Source organism: Cyanistes caeruleus, chromosome 14 (assembly GCF_971803275.1).
Source record: "Cyanistes caeruleus chromosome 14, bCyaCae1.hap1.1, whole genome shotgun sequence".
NCBI lineage: Eukaryota > Metazoa > Chordata > Aves > Passeriformes > Paridae > Cyanistes > Cyanistes caeruleus.
Window position 1 is genome coordinate 9,185,892 of NC_141714.1, and position 18,697 is coordinate 9,204,588.

At 44.3% G+C, this 18,697-nt stretch overlaps 1 protein-coding gene across 9 annotated transcripts in view; it reads right to left on the minus strand.

Annotated features, from left to right (window-relative positions):
• Positions 1 to 6,142: 6,142 nt before the first annotated feature.
• Positions 6,143 to 18,697, minus strand: part of GAB3 (GRB2 associated binding protein 3) — a 774,285-nt gene continuing 761,730 nt past the window's right edge. For all 9 annotated transcript variants that reach the window (XM_086850704.1, XM_086850702.1, XM_086850707.1 and 6 more), the window contains 8 exons: positions 17,444 to 17,657; positions 16,549 to 17,027; positions 14,037 to 14,089; positions 12,673 to 12,928; positions 11,470 to 11,551; positions 9,765 to 9,867; positions 8,397 to 8,510; positions 6,143 to 7,390 (listed from right to left, as the gene is read on the minus strand). In XM_086850704.1, coding sequence (XP_086706830.1) covers positions 7,274 to 7,390; positions 8,397 to 8,510; positions 9,765 to 9,867; positions 11,470 to 11,551; positions 12,673 to 12,928; positions 14,037 to 14,089; positions 16,549 to 17,027; positions 17,444 to 17,657 — 1,418 coding nt within the window. In that variant the 3' untranslated portion in view covers positions 6,143 to 7,273. The remainder of the gene's footprint in view (positions 7,391 to 8,396; positions 8,511 to 9,764; positions 9,868 to 11,469; positions 11,552 to 12,672; positions 12,929 to 14,036; positions 14,090 to 16,548; positions 17,028 to 17,443; positions 17,658 to 18,697) is intronic.

Consider the following 18,697-nt stretch of genomic DNA (forward strand, 5'->3'; position numbering starts at 1 on the left):
CTCGTCCTTTTCATTGTTGTGTAACTCTGCAAAAGACTCTGTGCCTTCCCAGAGAAAACCAAGATGCTGGGAGAGTGATAGTCTCCTGGAGTAGGTGGCAGAATGGCTGCTTCATGGGAGGGATCTGTGGTTTTTCCTTTCTGGGGGAAAATACAGAGCAGACCTCCCCCATGCTGCTCATGTGGGGAAGGATGCTAAGAAATGGCAGCAGCAGTAGCAAACCCAGCCATCTGAAGATAGCAGCATAGTCAGATGCAATTCCGAGAAGCTGAGCTCCTGGACAAAGAGTGGAGCATTTCTGAATGAAGGAGCAACTGAACTGCAACAAGCACCACAAACACATGCAATGAAAACACCCCCTCAAATTGCTCAAAGCTTTAAAGCCCTCAGTGTGAGCCCAGCAGAGAGCAAGGGCTTTTCAGGCTCTTATGGAGCACTGGATATGCCAATGCCAAGATCCAAAAGCTGTCAGAGCAGGATGCTGGGGCTGTTTAACAATGAGCTTATGCTAAAATTGGATGTGAAAGGAAAATCAAAGTAGAGCAAAACAGGACAGTGAATGAAAGGTTGGGTTGCTCCCTACTTGCTCCTTCATTACAACAGGGCCTGGGATCAGCTCCCTAGCTGGGAATGGGCTGAGTCTCTGCCAGTGCATCCTTTGTTTGCACTGGATGTGGTACCCCTGGCTCACAGTGTACTCACATAAATATGTATAACCTGATAGCTGAATCCCTCTGCACTCTCTGCCCTAAACAACTGGAAGAGGAGTTTTAGATGCTGTTTGATGGAGAAATGCATCTTTTAAGATCTATCAAAACACAGTGTGAAGCCTGCATATGTTGCTAGAAAAGGTACAGGACTAAGACCTCACAAATTCAGTGTTGTTTCTGTTACTGCCACTGGCCTGGGGGCAGTCACTGCCCTGCAAAGCCCACATGAACAACTGGAAGTAAAATATGATTTTGTTGCCAAAATTCTTGGAGATCTGGAGAGAAATGAGATATCACCACGGTGGCTTTGAGTTGACATAGAGCCCAAGAACCATGAAGGAATGCCTGTTTCTAAGGCAGATGCTCTACTGAGCAGCTCTGGCTAAAAAATACCAAAGCAACTGCACTTTAACCAAAAGAATTGAAGAGACAAAAAAGCACTGGGCTGAAAGATTGAATATTAGAAAGTTTCCTCCCCACAAGGGTGAACACTGGAACAGCCTATATAAGGAAGTGGTCACAGTACTCAGCCTACCAGAGCTCAAGAACAGTTTGGACAATGTTCTCAGGCACATGATGTGATCCTTGGGGCTGTGCTGTGCAGGATCTGGAGCTGGATTTCAGTGCTTGTTGCGGGTCTCTTCCAACTCAAGATATATTCTATAATTCTATGATAGGGAATTTCTGACTTTTTGGAGAGGTTTGTTTTTCATACCCCATGAAGATAACCTGGTTTTGCTACCTGGCTGTCTGCACTGTGGCTTTTTGCTTCAGGGTAGTATCTGATGTGGTTTGAAATTGCAGATGTAACAAGAGGAGCCAGCCTCTATAGAGCCAAGCTCACATATCCAGGCACTTTGCTGTCAGTTTTTTCCCCATTATTATTGTTGTTGTTATTATTATTATTATTGTTGTTGTTGTTGTTGTTATTATCCAATCACTAAAGTACTTTGCAGAGAGGTGTGAGAAGTCTGAGAGCTTCCTGGCTCACTTCATGGTGGTGGCTGATGGTGGCTTTGATGTAGTTGTTTCCCTCTGAAGCTCTCAGAGGAGGTGTAATTGAGGGAGGTCTCTTTTCTGGCAAGTGCTCTCTGATGAAAGGGCTGTTGGTTGCCATCTCTGCTGGACAGAGGACACAGAAGAGCTGTGAACTGGCAGTCAGTCTTTATCTGACCTTTATTTGTCTGACCTGCCCTCTCTTGAAGACCAAACACAAAATATCATGGAGTTCCCTTCTATCAAGACTGCAGGCGAAGGCTTATCTCAGTTGCAAGTGTCTGTGTATCTTGAGTTGTGCAGCCAAGTTTCTGTCCGCGGCTCTCTAAGCACTACACCACCCTCAATCCACCACGGTGGACCGCCAGCCAGGATTACAAAGCATGCAGATCCAAAAGTGGCACTAGGCTGAAGCAATAAATAAACTATTTCCAAACTACCTGGCTTGTTAGCAGCAAGGCTTGCTCAGCTCTGTTTCCATGGACTGCCTTGTTTCATCGTCCATGTGCCCATTGAAAGGATCCCATGTCCCTAGCTTGCTGGATGTGGAAATTATATTACCAGCAACTACACTCCTCAGCACAGAGCAATTAAAAGACAAGGTTACATAACAACTAGTCTTTGTATCCAACCTTGGAGCATCTGCTGAATAAATTTGTACTTGTGGTCTACATGGTCGGTCAAGAGTTGTGGCCGCTTCCTCTGCCCCTTGGCTGTGGCAGCAAGAGTTGGGGCTGGGACTGTGGGACTGCAGCTCACCCTGTCCCAGGAGGATATAGGCATGAGTCAAAGTCACAGCTTCATAGTTCTTTGTTATTCTGCAAATAATCTCCCTGATACGCAGGTATATGGCATTTGTTTGCAAATTTGTTTGAATTTGCATCCAAATATTTTAAATTAACAAGTCACTGCCTAGTAAGAGAATTAAAAAATGGAAAAAGGATTAAATGAAAAATATGGGAGCTTATCCTATGAGCACCTTTACTTATGAAAATGATTAAAGATCACAGCTATCTTTTATATTAATTTATTAGAAAAAGATACAGCTTAATGTGCAAATATATACACCAAACATTACAATGAAACATTAGGAAGGTGAGCCCCTTCCCTCTAGCAATGACATGTCCCTTTGTAACAGAGATGACTGTTTAATGCTTCCCCACAGATTTACAAATACAAAAAAATGTATAATGCTTCATTTGCATGAGAAAAAGTTTATTTTTATTTGAAAATAAAAAAAAAAAAAATCCTGGCTTTGACATGGCATATGTCTGCTATTTTGGTGGCTTTTTTTTAAAAAAAAACCTGAGCAAGTTTTGCAGAACGGGGACAAAGGGAAGGCATTGCCCTGTGTTTTGTTGTCATCACAGCATCTGATGGTCTGAATTATTAAACCTCTGAATCACTGCAAGTGAATGCAACTCCAAAATCTACATCTAGGACGATGTGTAGTTAGTGACAATGAAGAAAGCAGGTGCTATCACTGGCAAAGTGAGCTAGCTGAAAATGCCTTACTCCAGTTACATGGCTGCTGGCACTCCTCAGGTTAAGTGCTCATTTCTGCCAGTAAGTAAATTAATGCTGCCTACTATCATAAAGGAATTATAAATGTAAAATGTAGTATAGTCCAAAAAGCAAATGAGTTGTGGACCGCTCTGCCTTGATCAAATGTGCAGTCACTGAAGGAGATGAGTAAGGCCATATTAAACACATCAGTGTGGAGAAATCAGCTGATGGCCCCAACAATAACCACAGGACTCAAACCATTGAGCTTGGTTGTTTTCCATGTCATCCTGCAACCAAGCTGCATCCAGCAACTCCACAAGGTGGCATTTCCAATTAAACGAAAACTGTTCTTCTCATTTAGCACTCTCCCCATTTTAAATGAGAGTGCTAGAGAAGGCATTACAATACCTGGGCTGGGCAATTCCAATTCTGTTACCGCTGAAGATCAATAGATCACGCGGACACAGGTTGAGGTGTGGTGAACAAAGAGCAGAGTTTATTTTCCCTCCCAGGATATATAGGCTTCTGACCACAGCCAGGGATTGGATGGTCAGGATAACACTTTCTCACTGCACTGGCCATGAGAGATGCCCATCACAAGACGTGTAACAGAAAGAATGTACACATATCGATGTTTGCAGTTCCTGTCCTGGGAAAGTCCTTAGAAAACTATGTTAGCAAGCTCAGAAGCTGAGTTTTTAGGGCGACAGAATTCCCTCAGCACAGGAGCTAAGGGGCCACTGGCCACTCTATGTGCAGAGTCTCTCTCTGCATCAGCTCTCACTACACTTTTGAAAAAAATACATGCAAATAACAGACCCACGGTAAAAAGAGGACACCATCAGGAATGTGCCTGGCTGGCCCCAGAGCCAGTACTAATCAAGGGCTCTGGCCTGGGCTATATTTTCAGACACTGTCAAAAGCTGACTCAGTTTTCAGGTTTTCTTTCTTCCTTGGCCAAGGGATTAAGATTTAAGATCAGACTTAACTAAACAGTAACTCCTTTTTGCTCTGTAACACTCCTCCAGTCCCACCAGCTGGCTCTATGGGTACTGGTCCACAGGTTTGTCAGTTGTGGCTGCTGTAGCTCCCTTCACACCCAAATCCTTAGTGGTGAGGTGGCCGAAACAGATTTGGCCTTTGCCATCCTCCCACCATCTTCCTCCTCTTTACCCTCTTTTAAGTATTGTGGAATTTGACCAAAACAAAATAAATAAAAGCCTTTGAGAAGGACTGCTCTGCTTTTAAATAGTTTTCCCCATTTTTTTTTATTTGCTCCTGTTTCATGTGTTGTACTTGCACAAGAATGTATGTCATGTGCCCTGGAGCAGCCAATAAAATCAGATGTTACATAAAAAATAGGAATAAACCCCCAAAATTTGGCTTCAAGTTAAAAGTGAAAGTTAGAAACCAGTGAGCAGCATTTGATCAAGATAAGAGTGTTGTGAGAGCAAGCAGGGGACACAGGAAGTTGAAAGGGGCCATTCTGATCTAAGGACAGTCCCTGTCAAGCTATAAGTTAATGTCCTTCTAGGGGAGTAAAAATCCACATACAGCTTTTTCTTCTCTAAACTTCTGAATGATCTGTTAGCCAGGTTTGTTGAAGTACAAATATTCTTACAATAAACTAGAATAACGACAGAATCAGTCTCCAATAACTTGGTGTTTTTCCACTTCAGATGATTGTCTGACAGAATGAAAGGAAACACTCCAAACATGAGCTGATCTGTATGTGATTCTGATCCGCATCAGAGGCTTTCCTGCCTGCCATCTCTCCACAATCCAGGATCTGCAGTAGCAGAACATAACTTTGCTCACCCTTTGTGGAGGTTGTCTGTCCGCAATTTAAGACATATTTTAGCTGGTCTCTTAACCCTTTCAGTACATCAGCACATATCAAGAGCTTTCAGCAACACGTGCTATTTGCACACTTTGAAAGGAAGACAATTCTTTGGAGCAGAAAGGCAAAGTATCCATGGTCCTTCCATGCTTCCCTCTCTCTGACACCTCTGTGTAGGTGTAGATATCCACTGCCTCTCCCCAAACACCCTACCCCTGACACAATATCACTCCCAGGGCATGGGTGCTCACAGCTCTGCTAAATCAGAGGACAAATCAACTGGGTTTTGACAAACTGAATTTTGCACCAGACAGACAAGATATGTAAGGAAAAGTTGGAATTATTCTCAAAGTTTTTATGAACATCGACTTTCATTTGAGAGCTTTGGTGAGTAAGGGGAGGAGCAAAGTAGGATGGAACAGCAGGTCAGCTATCTGCAGGACCAACCCCAGTATTCCAAGCAGCTCTAGTCCAGGACACTTCATGCCCACAGGCCTGGGTGCCCAGTTTGCCCCAGTCAGTGAAGGTGCTGGTGAACCTTGTTCTTGCAGGGTAACCTAGTGAGATCCTGGTCACCATAGATCCCCAGGGGCTGGGCTAAAGAAGCAGTGAGACTTGCAAGCCCTTCAGCTCACTTGAGGTAGGAGGAAAACTTTCTGTTAGCTACGCTGCTTCTCCCACAGGACGAGCGACTCAGCCTCCCAGAGTGCCTGAATGATTGGAGCAGATGGGGTGTAGGGAAGAAGTTGAGTAGGAGCCTTCAAATGACAGTGGTTTCTGCAATGACATTTCTATGACCTCTGTTTGGTAGTTCAGAATTTTTAGGATGTCTGGTTACAGCAATGCAACGTGTTAACAACAGGCACATAAGGGGAGGCCAGCAAATTGGCATTGTCAGAGAAGAAATCTTTTGTAAGGGTCCTGTCTGTCTATCCATGTTGACAGGATCAGACCTCTTATGGCTACTGGGACTCGTGTACAGGAGCAAAGCCTGTGAGACCAAACCCAGTGTGGGTCACTCTGTGTCACTGCCTACTTCCATGAATCAAGTGGCCATGTGCCACTGTAAAATAAAGACCACAGCCAAGCATTTGAAGTTAAATATTTTATAAACTATACAGATATGTCATCCTGAGATAATGCCGATAACAAGTCCCAAGGTAGATAGGCTTCCTGAGCCCAGATGTCCTCATGCTGCATGAGTGCATTGTTGTCCTGATTTGGCAGGCTCTTGGCCTCTTGCAGAGCACACTGAAACTTCCTAATGCTCTTTTTTATTTTGGGGTGGGTCTAGTGAAACAATCAGACTGATGACTGCTACCAGCAATTCCAATGGCATTTCTTCTGCTGTTCAGATGAAAGTAGTCTTGATCCTCTGCCAGTTCTCTCAAGGCTTGCAGAAGCAGGCTCACAGCTTCCCTTTCTATTTTTTGGCCATCCAAGAGCTGTGTGGCTACAGCCTCCTACTAGAAGAGCAGCTGGGCTGTGCCAAAGACACTTTCCAAGACAGGGGAGAAAATATCAGTAGGAATCAGACAGAAAAGTGACAAGTATGAGCCACAATGGAGGGAAGAAGCTTAATACAATGACTGTCACCCAGATGGTCAAAGACCATGCATTCCAGTTGCATGGGTGTGTAGTCCTTTTTTGAGTTCTGACTGCATCAGCTCACAGCCAGACCTTTTAAACCCAGGGGAAAAATATTTTTCAAACTTCTCTTTGCTTAAGCACTATATATTCAAAAAAGGTTTTTTTTATTGTTTCATTATTTTAGCCCTTAGTTGATTAGTCACCAAGACCTGTCAGATGCTTGCTGCCATAAAAGCACTCTGAGCACCTGCAGCATTTGTAGGGGTATCAAAAAATAGTTTGAGGAATTAATAGGAATTAAGCGACAGAAGGAGAAGGCAGGACAAACTAGATTAATACAACTTGTAGTGAATTTGTGAACGTTAAGTATATGACTCGTTGCAGAATCATGCCAGAAAATTGTACCATGTACCATACTGGTAAGGGTAGTAAAAAGGCTTACGCATTACTTTAGACATCAGTGAACCACTCACTCACACAACTTACTTTTTCCAGCTGAAATCAAAGGTTTCCAGTAAAAATGCCTCAACAGATTTTAAGCATCTTTGAGCTCTACTGTCCTAGCTGCTCCATTAACATTGTGGCTCCAGTGCAAAAAAAAAAACCCCTCCAGGTCGCAAATCTTCTTCCTTCACACTTTTGATTGTCTTTCATCTGTCCATTCCTGCTTAGTGTTCTGTAAAGCTTGAGTCTTCTGTTCATCTACCTGGACATAGTCCACTCTCTGTTCCTCAGACAGAAAAGGTTTCTATGGTACAGAGAGGAAAAAAACAATGTTTTAATTTTCAGGTTGAAAGAAGAAAGGTGTGCTAATGAAACTTAGCTTGATTTTCTGCGTTCCCTTTCCCTCATTCCTTAATTGCTTCACTTCACCTTGAATCTCACAGTGACATCGGCTGATAAAAGCATTGCTTTACAGCCTGCTTTAGCTATAATTATCCATCATGCTGTCACTCAGCCCAGCACAGGAAGCAAGGGAAACATGCTGTACTGGCTATTTCCATGCAGATAATCATTCTCTCCTCATCTGAGTGATCCTGCTGCAAGGATAACCTAACTGATTTTAGATACAGGGAGAGTTTAAATAAGGAAGCTTAAGAGTCTTGAGTCTTTTGTATCTGAGAATATTGGCTGATGGGGAAAATTATGCACAGGACATAAAATGATCCAAACTGACTACAGTTCATTGCTTTGCAGTGGTACACACACCACTTGGGCAGGTTAGAAGTTCTTTGGAAAAAGGAGTGTATTTTCTCAGCATTGCAAAGGAAATGGAAATTGTTTTGGTGATGCAAGAATAAAAATGCACATTTTGCCAGATTATAAGAGATGGTACAGTTTTATGCCATGAATTTCTCATGGGCTGCAAACTTGTTATGCAAAGAGAGTTTGGGGAAAACTATCAGGAGAGGCTTTGTGGAGACTTGATGAAAATGAAGGAGCATGCAGAGATCCTGTAATAATCAATCCACTTGCCCACAAGCCCTCATGGCTGCACTTCCCAGAACAGTCTCATACCCTGTACCAAGCTTGTGTTAGCAGCGTCCCTATAAGTCACACTAAAGATACCTTGTCAGCACCCTCATCATGCTTTTATCAAATTAATCTTGAGCCTGACACAAATAAAGCTAACTGGAAACACTACTGGCTTCATCATGGCACTTAAGGTACCTAGCAGAATGTGACCCTCGATCTTAATTTCCTCCCAGCAGACAAAAAGTCAAGAGGCTGCAGGGTTTTCAGATGACTCGTACCTTCTGCACAGGGGATGGAGAAGCAGAGTTAAAATCCAGTGCTAAGTAATCAAGGTTAGATTTCCTTGTCCATGGAAAAGCACCACTGTATGGAGATGTGGCCTGTCTGTGTTCCTGTCAGGAAAGAAGAAAAATTTTTAATGCTCTAAAAACATGATCCTAGAAGGAAACAGGATCACAACTGTGAGTTGGGAGATTCGCCTGGGAAAATGTGCATGAGAACAGAAAGGGCCCCCATAATTTTCTGTGCCAAGGGGGCATTTGGTTACTAATCACAGCATAACACTGATAATTGTGGGATGGCATAAAGAAACCGTGAGACCCTTTTTCTTCTGATAATTCTGGCAAAACAAATGAAACAGGCTGATTTACACTAAATTTTATCAAGAAGGACTTCTACCCAGCTTCTCAATCCAAGCCCTTGGAATGCTCAGATTTGCAGTGGTGCCCACTTAAACATCATCATTCAATGAATTTGAAGAAATTGTGAAAATTCAGTTCAAATGTAGAAACTTATTCTCATAAATTATTCTCATAAAATAGCAGATAACCACAAACATATGACAGGTTTTCCTAGACTAGAAAAATCAAATGGGGAATGGTTACAACTGGAACTGCCCTCTTGAGCAGATTTCAGTCTGGCAGAGATGTGGGTTAAAATTTGAAACTATGGTTCATGGAGGCTGTGGTCAGTTTTGCAATATGTTTTTATAGCTATTAGTCTTGGGCTTTGGCTATGGAGTAGATCTGTAGTCAGACTGAATGGATTTGAGATCCATTTCCACCTAAAATTCAAAGTAAAACAAGATTCTGGTCTTGTGCAAGATATGGCTAAAGAATAAATGAAAAATAGGAAGCCACAAAGCCAGATGTTCTTCTTTCATGGGATGGGAAGTGGGGCTAATGCCACCAGCCAAAGCAGAAGCAATGAGACTTTAATGGGAGTTCTGTTTCTGCACAATATTTGGTGTGTTTCTTTAGGAACTGCACTAAAGGCTTTCTGTTATTTCCTAGGAGATTTTGCAAGGCACAATTTTAAAAGGTGAAAAGATTTAATTTTCCTTTGTCTTATTGAGTTCACATGTAAATATGGCTGATCCCTGTGATCTCTTGGAACTGCTCAGCAACATTCGTGAGCAAACAGCTGAGTTCTGCAAAGCAGGAAAAGGACTTCCCTTATCTCTCTGTAAATTGGTCCCAGTGTCTTTGGTTTAAAACCGTTTCATCATTTGAAAAAATAAGCAAACAAACCAGAAGGCAAAGGACAAATCTCCTCAATGTTTTTTCTTAGAAAACAAACTTCTGCATTCTCCATCAGTGTGACAGAGCAGAATAAAGCAAAGGATGGCTGTGTGAAAATGACATTACCATATGAATGTAACTTTCTTCCTCTTCTCCGGAAACTGAATTGGCAAATATTCTTGCTGAATTAATACCGTCTCTTTCTGGTGAGATAAAGCTCATTCGATTGCTATGAAGAAAAACACAGGAGAGGTTAATGAAGCATCTTACAGATGCACTGAACTGAAGCCAAAGCCTGAAACAGTCCATATGGTGAATAAACTCACACTAAGGCTGTGGCCTTTATGGAAAGGCTGTCCAAAGCTAGAACTCCTTAATTCTAGAAATAGTGTGCTATATCGCTGACTGATTTTGTTGATTTTTTTTCCTCTGGTATTTATGAAAGTTTGCTATCTGGTATGATAGAAAACATAAAACATTGAAGCAATTCTACCTAGGGGCACAGAATTATCATTCATTTGGGTAATAATGGGGGCAGTTACTAGGCTGTGCAGGTATCCACATTTTGGACACTGGTGAATTAATCAGCTGCTGGAGGTACATGCAAAGGAACTTGGTCTGGCTTTGTATACAGGGTTAACACTTGCCACCCATGCTGTGGAGATGGCAGTAACTCAGCCCTTGCACAAGGAAATCTATCCCATGAACACAACTCTCAGAGGTGCATGGTGAATAAATTACCGCAGGCAAGCACAATGAGCTTGGTTAATAGGAAATTAGATGGCCTCTCTGTGCAGCACGAAAAGCATAATTCCTTTTGCTATATTAGTTTTGGGCATAACTTCTTTTTGTTAGTGTAAAACATGCAAACTCACCCTAAGCTTGTTATCCTTCAAAACTCTGCACTGTGTCAGCACTGATTAACCTAAATGTTCTGGCAGGGATGCTTGGGAACTAGGGTATTGGCTTTCCCTAACAGGCAGTGCCAAGGGGCTTAACCAGCCTTGAACTGGATGTTAGATAGGGCTCTGCAATAGAGAAATGGCTCATCTTGTGTCCCTTTTGCCCTTCACATGACAGCCTGAAATGGGGGAGTGGAAATGCCCTCTCTGGCACTCATGCCAGCAAAACCCCACATTTTCTGGAGTGCCCAGGGTGTGCAGAGGACTTTGATGGGAATTTCTGGTTTTAGCATGCACACTTCAACACAGCTGCATTTTTTTTTTGTGCCAAGACTGCCCCAGCCAGCAGGCTGAAGTGCTCCCATGCTAACAAGTTTCCTGAAGATGAGTCTTCTGCTGCCCCTGGAGCCCAACAGTATTGTCTGTTTATACTCCTGGGCTTCAGGATCAAAGGCATTTGTTTTACCAACAACTAATTTCTAGTTACAAAAGGTCATGCCAAAAGTTCAAGTCTGGATTGCTGTGTGGCAGTGCAGAATTCTATACCCAGTATACAATTCAGACTTTAGTATCTTTATCTGATCTGCTTTTCCTTTGCTATATTAATTTTCAGGCCCAAAAATGGCTCTATCATAGCTTAGGCATGCCAAGCTTTTAGTCATCATAGCAGCCACACCAGAGTGCAGACCAGCTCCAGGCTGTTTAAAAGGAACCCTCAAATCATGATGCTGAATTCACTGGAGCTGCCAGGAAAGGGAGCCCTGCTTTTTAGAGACAGCAAAAGCCTGGGCGATGCTGAAAGGAACCTTGGGGAACTTTTGTTGTAGACTTTGCTGGGAATTTTTCTTGTGGGATGGGATAAGTTATTTTTAACTCTATTCCACACTAATGCTCAAAAGATTGGAATGACAGGTTTCTTGTTGACTTACTAAGGCACAGTCCACATCCTGGTCACGGCAGCATGCTCCCGAATTGTGGAGAGATTCCTCAAGTCCAGAGGAGGTGGTCGTGCTGTAAGTAAACACAAAAGGAACTATGTTTTCAATGAAAAGTACAGACTGTTTAGAAAAATGCAGTTTTGTATTAACAGAAGGAAACTAACAGAGTATTTCACAGAACATAACCAAGACAGAAATCAGTAACAAATGACCTCTTTGGTCAGTGCTGGAAAGCAAAGTCCCCCAGTCATCCTAAAATAACAGAATAAATACAGTAGGCATAAAGAGACCAAATGCGGCACAAGATACATACGTTTGCCCCGAACATGCTCTGCATATGCTGCCTTGGAGAGGCTGATTCAGCCTACAGGTTATAACAGGTTTTGGATTCTGTTCTAAACAAAAACATCCTATACATGGGGATCAGGATCATTCCTGTCACCACTCAATGTACATGCGCCCACCATTCTCAAAACCCTTTAAGAAAGGATATGAGTTTGCTTTTCTTCATGGCAATGGTCTAAATGTCTGTCCCCATTTTACAGTAGCACTGTAAAACAAATTTCTGAGTAACCCTGTGGCTCTGCAACCCTAAGAGCTTTATTATAGTCTAGGTTTAGGAAATTTCTCCACTTCAAAGCTGAATTTTGCTCCCAGTATATTCTCTAGAAGTGCAACCCAGATTTTTGAGATGCCATGAAAACCAGGAGTGGAAATTTACCATCAGCAAAAGCATCTGCAGAAAATTCCTAATTAAACTAAGACAGTTGTGTCTATCCAACAGAGGCTTAACCTACAGCCAACACATCAAGTTTAAGTACTTGAGTGTTTGAATGTCCCATTCCTGGCAGGTCAGAGAGCTGGTGAGACAGGAGTACATGTACTTCAGAGTGGCAAGATTTAGTCTGCTGTCTCTCCCATGCTATGTCCCTTTGGCTCTTTGCAGTCACAGTGAAAAGCCAGGCATTGTGCTTATGCAGCCACCTGGTCTTTGACTGCAAAAGCAGCTGTGGAAGCTCTTCCTCCACTCACAAACTGCCCTGCAAGCACATCCTAGGTTATAATGCTGTAAGCATTTCAACCCATCCTCTAGAGGGGGAATTGCTTTAAGACATGCCAAGGACACTATCAAAGGAGGTTACCCATGTCCCCACCATCAGGACCCCCAGGTTTTGCACTTAGGTCTGGGCTTACACTTCCTACGAGGCTTGAGGTCTCGGTTCACTGGAGGGGGCTCCATGTTGGAGGGAAGCTCAGGCAATGGGCTGGTGAGTTTTTCAGTGCTGACAACAGGGAAGGTGAAGGTGGCTGAGCCAGGGCTCATGGGGATGTAGCCATCAGGGGAACAGTCGGAGCTGGGCGCGGAGGGAGAGGTGCTGGGGCGCATGGGCATGTAGCTGTCCTCCGTGCTGTCCGCAGCCGTCGAGTACAGTGGGGAGAACCGGCACGGCTGTACAAGCCAAGTAGGAGCAGAAAGAGAAACAGCTCGATTAATACACAGCCAGCCCCCTCCAAGCCAGGAGCTGCTGTGAGCTGCGAACACACCTCAGCTGAGCCCAGGCCAGGATTGTTCTGATGGGGCCTTTCAGAGAGGCACAAGATAGAGTGACAAGAGACAAACACATGAATTCAGATGAACACTCCAGCTCTGGAGCAGTCCACTCTGAGCTTCACAAGTCACTGCTGGAAACTAGAACCAAACTGATTGGTAACTATTTGTTAAATCCTCCAACTTCAGTGAGGCTGCACTTGCCTCTCACAGCAGTAATTCTGACCTATAAAATGAGGGAAGATCCCGAATACAAAAAAAAGCCTGAAAGGAGAACACCTGGTGAACTAGACTTTGGCATATGTGGAAACTGAGATAGCAGACACATACCTACACTCACTTCTGGTCACTGAGAATTACCATTAGAAAATCACTTCATGCAGGTTATTGCTGGCTGAGTGGTGAGAGGGAGTGATCACAATCCTTGCAAGCTTTCAAAAAGGAGAAAAATATAAATTGCAAAGGATCTCCCACAGAAGACAGCATCCAGCACCAGGCAGAAGACTGGCTATGTGATGTGAGATGGTGCTTCTTAGAACTGTGTCTGTCAAAGGCCGAGGCAGGAGGCTGTGGACTGATAAAGCCTTCAATCACAAGCACTTTGAGAGCAGACATTTTCCAATGTCCTAAAGAAGAGATATCTCTCAGGACCATGAAGTGATAGGCATCTTTAGACCCCTTTTTCAAGGATTAAGTAATTTGCTCTGATGCTCTTGGTCAACAGTTTAATTCTTGAGGCTACTGGTAACCTTTTTCATAATAGACCCAGCTTCATCTGCTCTAAAAACAGGGTACTCAGTATTGTGGCCTCTCCCTCTCTCTTCTCTCAAAGGCTGCCTAAGGTGACAAAGCAGCCAGCACAGAAGTTCCCCAAAGCCAGGCACTTTTCCCCATTTTTTAAATTCTTCTGCTGAACAGAGGAGAGGAATGATTGAATATCAGGATGTGAAATGATTCACTCTGAAGTTTATGTGCCAGTGTTTTAAATTTGTGCAAACAGGGTACTTACCAAATTCAAGCTAAGCCTCTTCTCTCGACTTCTTAGGGAACTGCCTTCCATATCTGCCACAAGGAAAAAAAAAGTGATTAAAAATGGGATGAGGCAGTGCAACCTTACAGAGATAACTCTGGAGTAAAACATATGGCTCTAAAATAGAGTTTTATAAAGATTCCATTGAGGAAATACAGTGACACTTAGGACCAGATCTAACTCAGCAGTGCTTTAAGAGTGATTACGTATTTTTTAAGTGTTGTGAAACCAAGGAACCTGTTCATGTATAATCCAGCTGTTACATATTCTTCCTGTAATACAAGCACTTGGGGGAAAAGACCAGTGTGGGAGCAAGCAAGCAAGAATTTAAATGCAGCTCCTGCTCTAGTAGTTTTCTGTTTTCGCATCTGTCAGATTGGGGAAATTGTATGAAAAGGGGCTATTATAAATAATAATATTTATTGGAAATCTATTTAGGAGTCTTTTAAGGTGCCAGTCAGGACAGGACTAGAGCGAAAGTGGTGTGTGTGGGAACTTAATGGTAGGAGAAAAATTCTTTGCTTTGTTATCCAGAAGTGCTGATGTGGTGCAAGTGGCTCAAGGTGATAAGGAATGAACAGCCAGAGGCAGTCTCTATGCCTCCTTGGGCAGGTATGCCTTTGTCTTGGTATAGCTCAATTTTATTTTCCAAGCCAAAAAATCCAGCGTTCAGTACATAGAAGATCAGCTGTGGGAGATGCTTACAAGCATCATCCTTTTCTGAAAAGGGATTTTCTGTGCAGAAAATGGATTTTCTATGGGAATGCCTTAACATGGTAGCATGCCTGCAACCATGTTAATCCATTTCCCACTCTTATGGTGGAGATGTCAGTACTGCAACTGGGGGCATTTTTGAGGGTACCATCAAAAAAGGCTAAACAAGAACAAAGCAATTCTGTTAATGCAGATACATATTCAGATATACGCAGTCACTGTCCTGGGACAGCTACATTTATTTATTATGGAAAAAAGATGCTGAGGCACAAAGCTGTGGCAGATGCCAGGATGCATCTGGTGCTTTGCAGGTCCTTATCCTCCTTCATGGTGCTTCCACCAGCTCATGCTGCTTTTGTCCTGGGCTAATTACATCTGTGCACCTTTTGCAGGTTCGTAAGGGCAAAAATTAAGTTAATAACTTGGATGCATTCACTGAGGGAGTTGGTGAGTAACTGCTGCTTTCTCCCTGTTTATTTTTCTGATCTTTCTTGTTAAACATATTTTAATTCAGAGTTTAACCCTTCAAGTAGTTTTAGCTACACTTAGGGTAAGTAAATGTGGCAGCACTTACTAATTCATTGCTGCCCCCATCAGGCAGAGATAACCCTGCAGCACAGCAGCACAACATGACATTTGGCCACTTAATCCTCTTAGAGACATTTTGCTGTAAATTGGGTTGGAGGATCACGAACCAGCTGCGTTGGAGCAGCACCTCTCAGGGAGCAACCAAATGTAGCAGATAATTAATAGCAATTCCACTGATGGGTGTTTCTCCAGAAACCTTCTAAGAGTTGTCTGTATACTGATAAACAGGCTGAGCAGAGATCTCCTTGCTCTAGCTTCTGAGCTTTAAGAGCAAGGTCAAACAGTCCCACACATTGTCTGGTCATTCAAACTGCAGGAGTCTAAAGGATGACTGCCCTTTAAAACCTACATTTTTTCCTCATCAAAAATGAAGGTTTTCATGTCAATGCAATATACTTGGTGATTTCCACCCAGGTATTCCATCTACCTCCCACTGTTCTGTGGATTCATGTAATAAAACATTCTCATACTTCAAGTGCTGGTTTTTGACACCATGATGTTCTGGGTTTTGACTGTTGCTCTTGTTTGTGATGATGGTGTTTCAGGAGCAAGTGGAAAAGCCAGCTCAGCTCAGATTAGAGTTTGCTTCGCAGCCTTGCCTTGCTCTGTAGCAGTAGGTTTTCAGACTGCCCTGACAAAAGTGCAAGGACAGAGTGGGATTTGTTCAAGGACACACAGAGTCTCTGGGTCAACCAGGATTATATCGCATCCCCAGAGTCTCCCTGACTTCCTGGTCTTTACTCTAGGCTGTGAAAAGACATGCAGCTCTCATAGAATGGACCAGATATAGCAAAGCAGCATAGGTCCAGAGCCATTGCCCACATGCAAGCCCACACTTCCACCTGTATAAACAGAGATTGTCATTGCCCAATTCAGTGGCTGACTTCTCATTTTGGTTTTTCTACTGCTTTCTCTTCTGAGGATGGAGGGGAAAAATTAGCAAGGCATGAGGCACCCTGAAGGGATCAAAGCCAAATTGCTGCCCATCTGTACACATACTGAGAGGCTTCTACAGAGAAGGAGCTGAACCCTAAGGGACAGGCCTGAATCCTGCTTACTAATTCATTTGAAAGTTACATTGGGTGGTGTAAGATTTCACAGAGGGGAGGACAGAGTGGCACTCTGTGCATGTGGAAAGCTCCATCCCTCACACTGATGCTGCTTTGCAGGCTCTTGGAAGTGCACTCACCTTTCCAGCTCCTCATGTTGTCCAAGCTGGACAAGGAGATCCTTCTGGGCACCAGAGTGACCTGAGCCTGGCAGATCCCTGTGTGCCCGTTCTGGAGGGCTCCGCTGCCCACCTCACCTCCTCTCCTGTCTGAGAAGTGGGTTGGCTTGGGCGGCCGCGGTGGGGGCGTGTTGGACAGCACATCCAGCTGGGTTACACCATAGGGCAGCGCATTTTGGCTCTTGTCAATCTGAAACGTTGGTGTCAGTTGCTTCCCCAGCAGTGGAGAAGAGGAGGAAAAGTCACTGGATGACCCACTAATATCTGTGTTCCTGGACACGATGCTGGAATTTGCTACTGGGGCTCCGACCTGGTGCACAGTGCCAGCACTGGTTGGCTGTACAAGGTACAAGGAGGGCGGTGGTTGCAAGGAGTCAACAAAAACATCGTCTGATGATGTTTGCTCCAAAGATCTGTCTGAGTTTGACCAGCTGTCACACCTGCAAGGAGACAAAGATCAGGACCTAAGCTTTCCTTTTCTCCTGGCTATAAGAACGCAGCAAACAAAAATCCCAGCCACACAGTTTGGGACAAGGTCTGTCCCTTCCCTCTGAGCTGGACTGGAGGCTGGGACATTTTGTGGAGCATCTTGGACGACAGCAGGTGTCTGGAGGGGGGCTGTGTGTGAGATCCTCAGACACCCATCTTGGAAAGGGACAGGACCAACATATGATGGCCAAGCACTAATCTGTGCTATGAAAAGCACCCTGTAAATTGGATTAAGCTGGTGGTCCCCTGTTGTGTTTGGGAGCCAGCCCTGCGTGGCAGGACTCCCTGGGGCTCTGTGCCCCAGTTTCATGCCTAGACAGGCAGAGGGGGGCTCCAGCCTGACATATCTGGCAGACCCCAGACTCACCTGTTGTGGCTGAGCTTGCCCGACTCACAGTTGGACAGGAAGAGGTAGTCAGGGAGGAAGACTGACTCGGACTCACTGGGGGTCTCCTCAGCAGCAGCATCAGCAGCAGTGCGGTCAACTGAGAAGGAGGGGTCGGCGATGCGGGAGGCGTGGGTGGAGGCGGCCGGTGAGGGCTGTGGGGACGAGGTCGTGTGAGATAGGCTCTCCACAGAACCTGCAATGGCAATGGATGGCCTGGATGAGGGATGGCTCTGACTCGCCCTGGCCCTCTGACTGTCCTGGATGTCACCACCTTGCTTTTGCACCAGGGATGTTTTATGCCAGAGCAGCAGTGAGTCAAGGCAAACACTGGTTCTGGGTAGAGTGGAGCCTGATTTTGCTCCCCCTGCCCAGGCTAAGTTCTCCAGGCTGCAGGAAGTGCAGACCCCTTGCTCTGGGGTGCCCCTCTCCTACAGGGCTGAGGCATCCCTCCTGCAGCCAGCAATGAAGAACAGACTCAGCTGAACAAAGAGCTGAGGCACAGCAACCTGTTTTATCAAGTATTTTTTTAGTATCTTATGCAAATAATTAATTATTCATCTCCAACACTTCAAATTAATGGTGACAAGGAAAGAGATTATTTCTTGCCACTTTCTAAATCTCAGTAGACAAAACTGAGCTTTCTAGCTTGTGGAGTAGCCAGACAAGCTCTGAATTTGTCTGCAAGCTTTTTATGCCTCTCTCAGCTAGACACCAAGCCACAAGAGCAGTGCTGCGGCTGTTTGCCCAGCTGGAGGCTTCTTGGCTCTGCTGAGAAAAGTGACACTACTTTTCTGGAGGTCACAAGGCACAGGGAGCTTGAGCCCAGTGACACTTTCTCTGGGCATAACACTCCAATGTCCCCAGCACAGAGTGGGATGGCAGTGGGACAGGAAGGGGTCAGGGCTGCAGGCAGTGGGGCTGGCCCAGAGCTGGCTGCCTGCTCACACCCCCAAGGCCATCCTTCAGTGGCAACATTTGCCTGAGACAGTCAGATCCATCTGGCCTGAGCACTGCCTGGCAGCAGAGAAGTCTGGTTCTCTGTTCCTCTCCCAACCTCTGTCCCTGATAGAGAGCTGGGCAGAAGGGAAGAAGAAGTGATGACTGAGCCACACAGACTCAAGCTAAACAAAGCTTTGGGGACATTTAAATTTAAAAAAAAAAAAAAATCAAAGAAAAAATCAAGTGCAAGCCAGACCTCCCACAATGTCAGCTGTGGAGTGGGAAGGGTGTTTT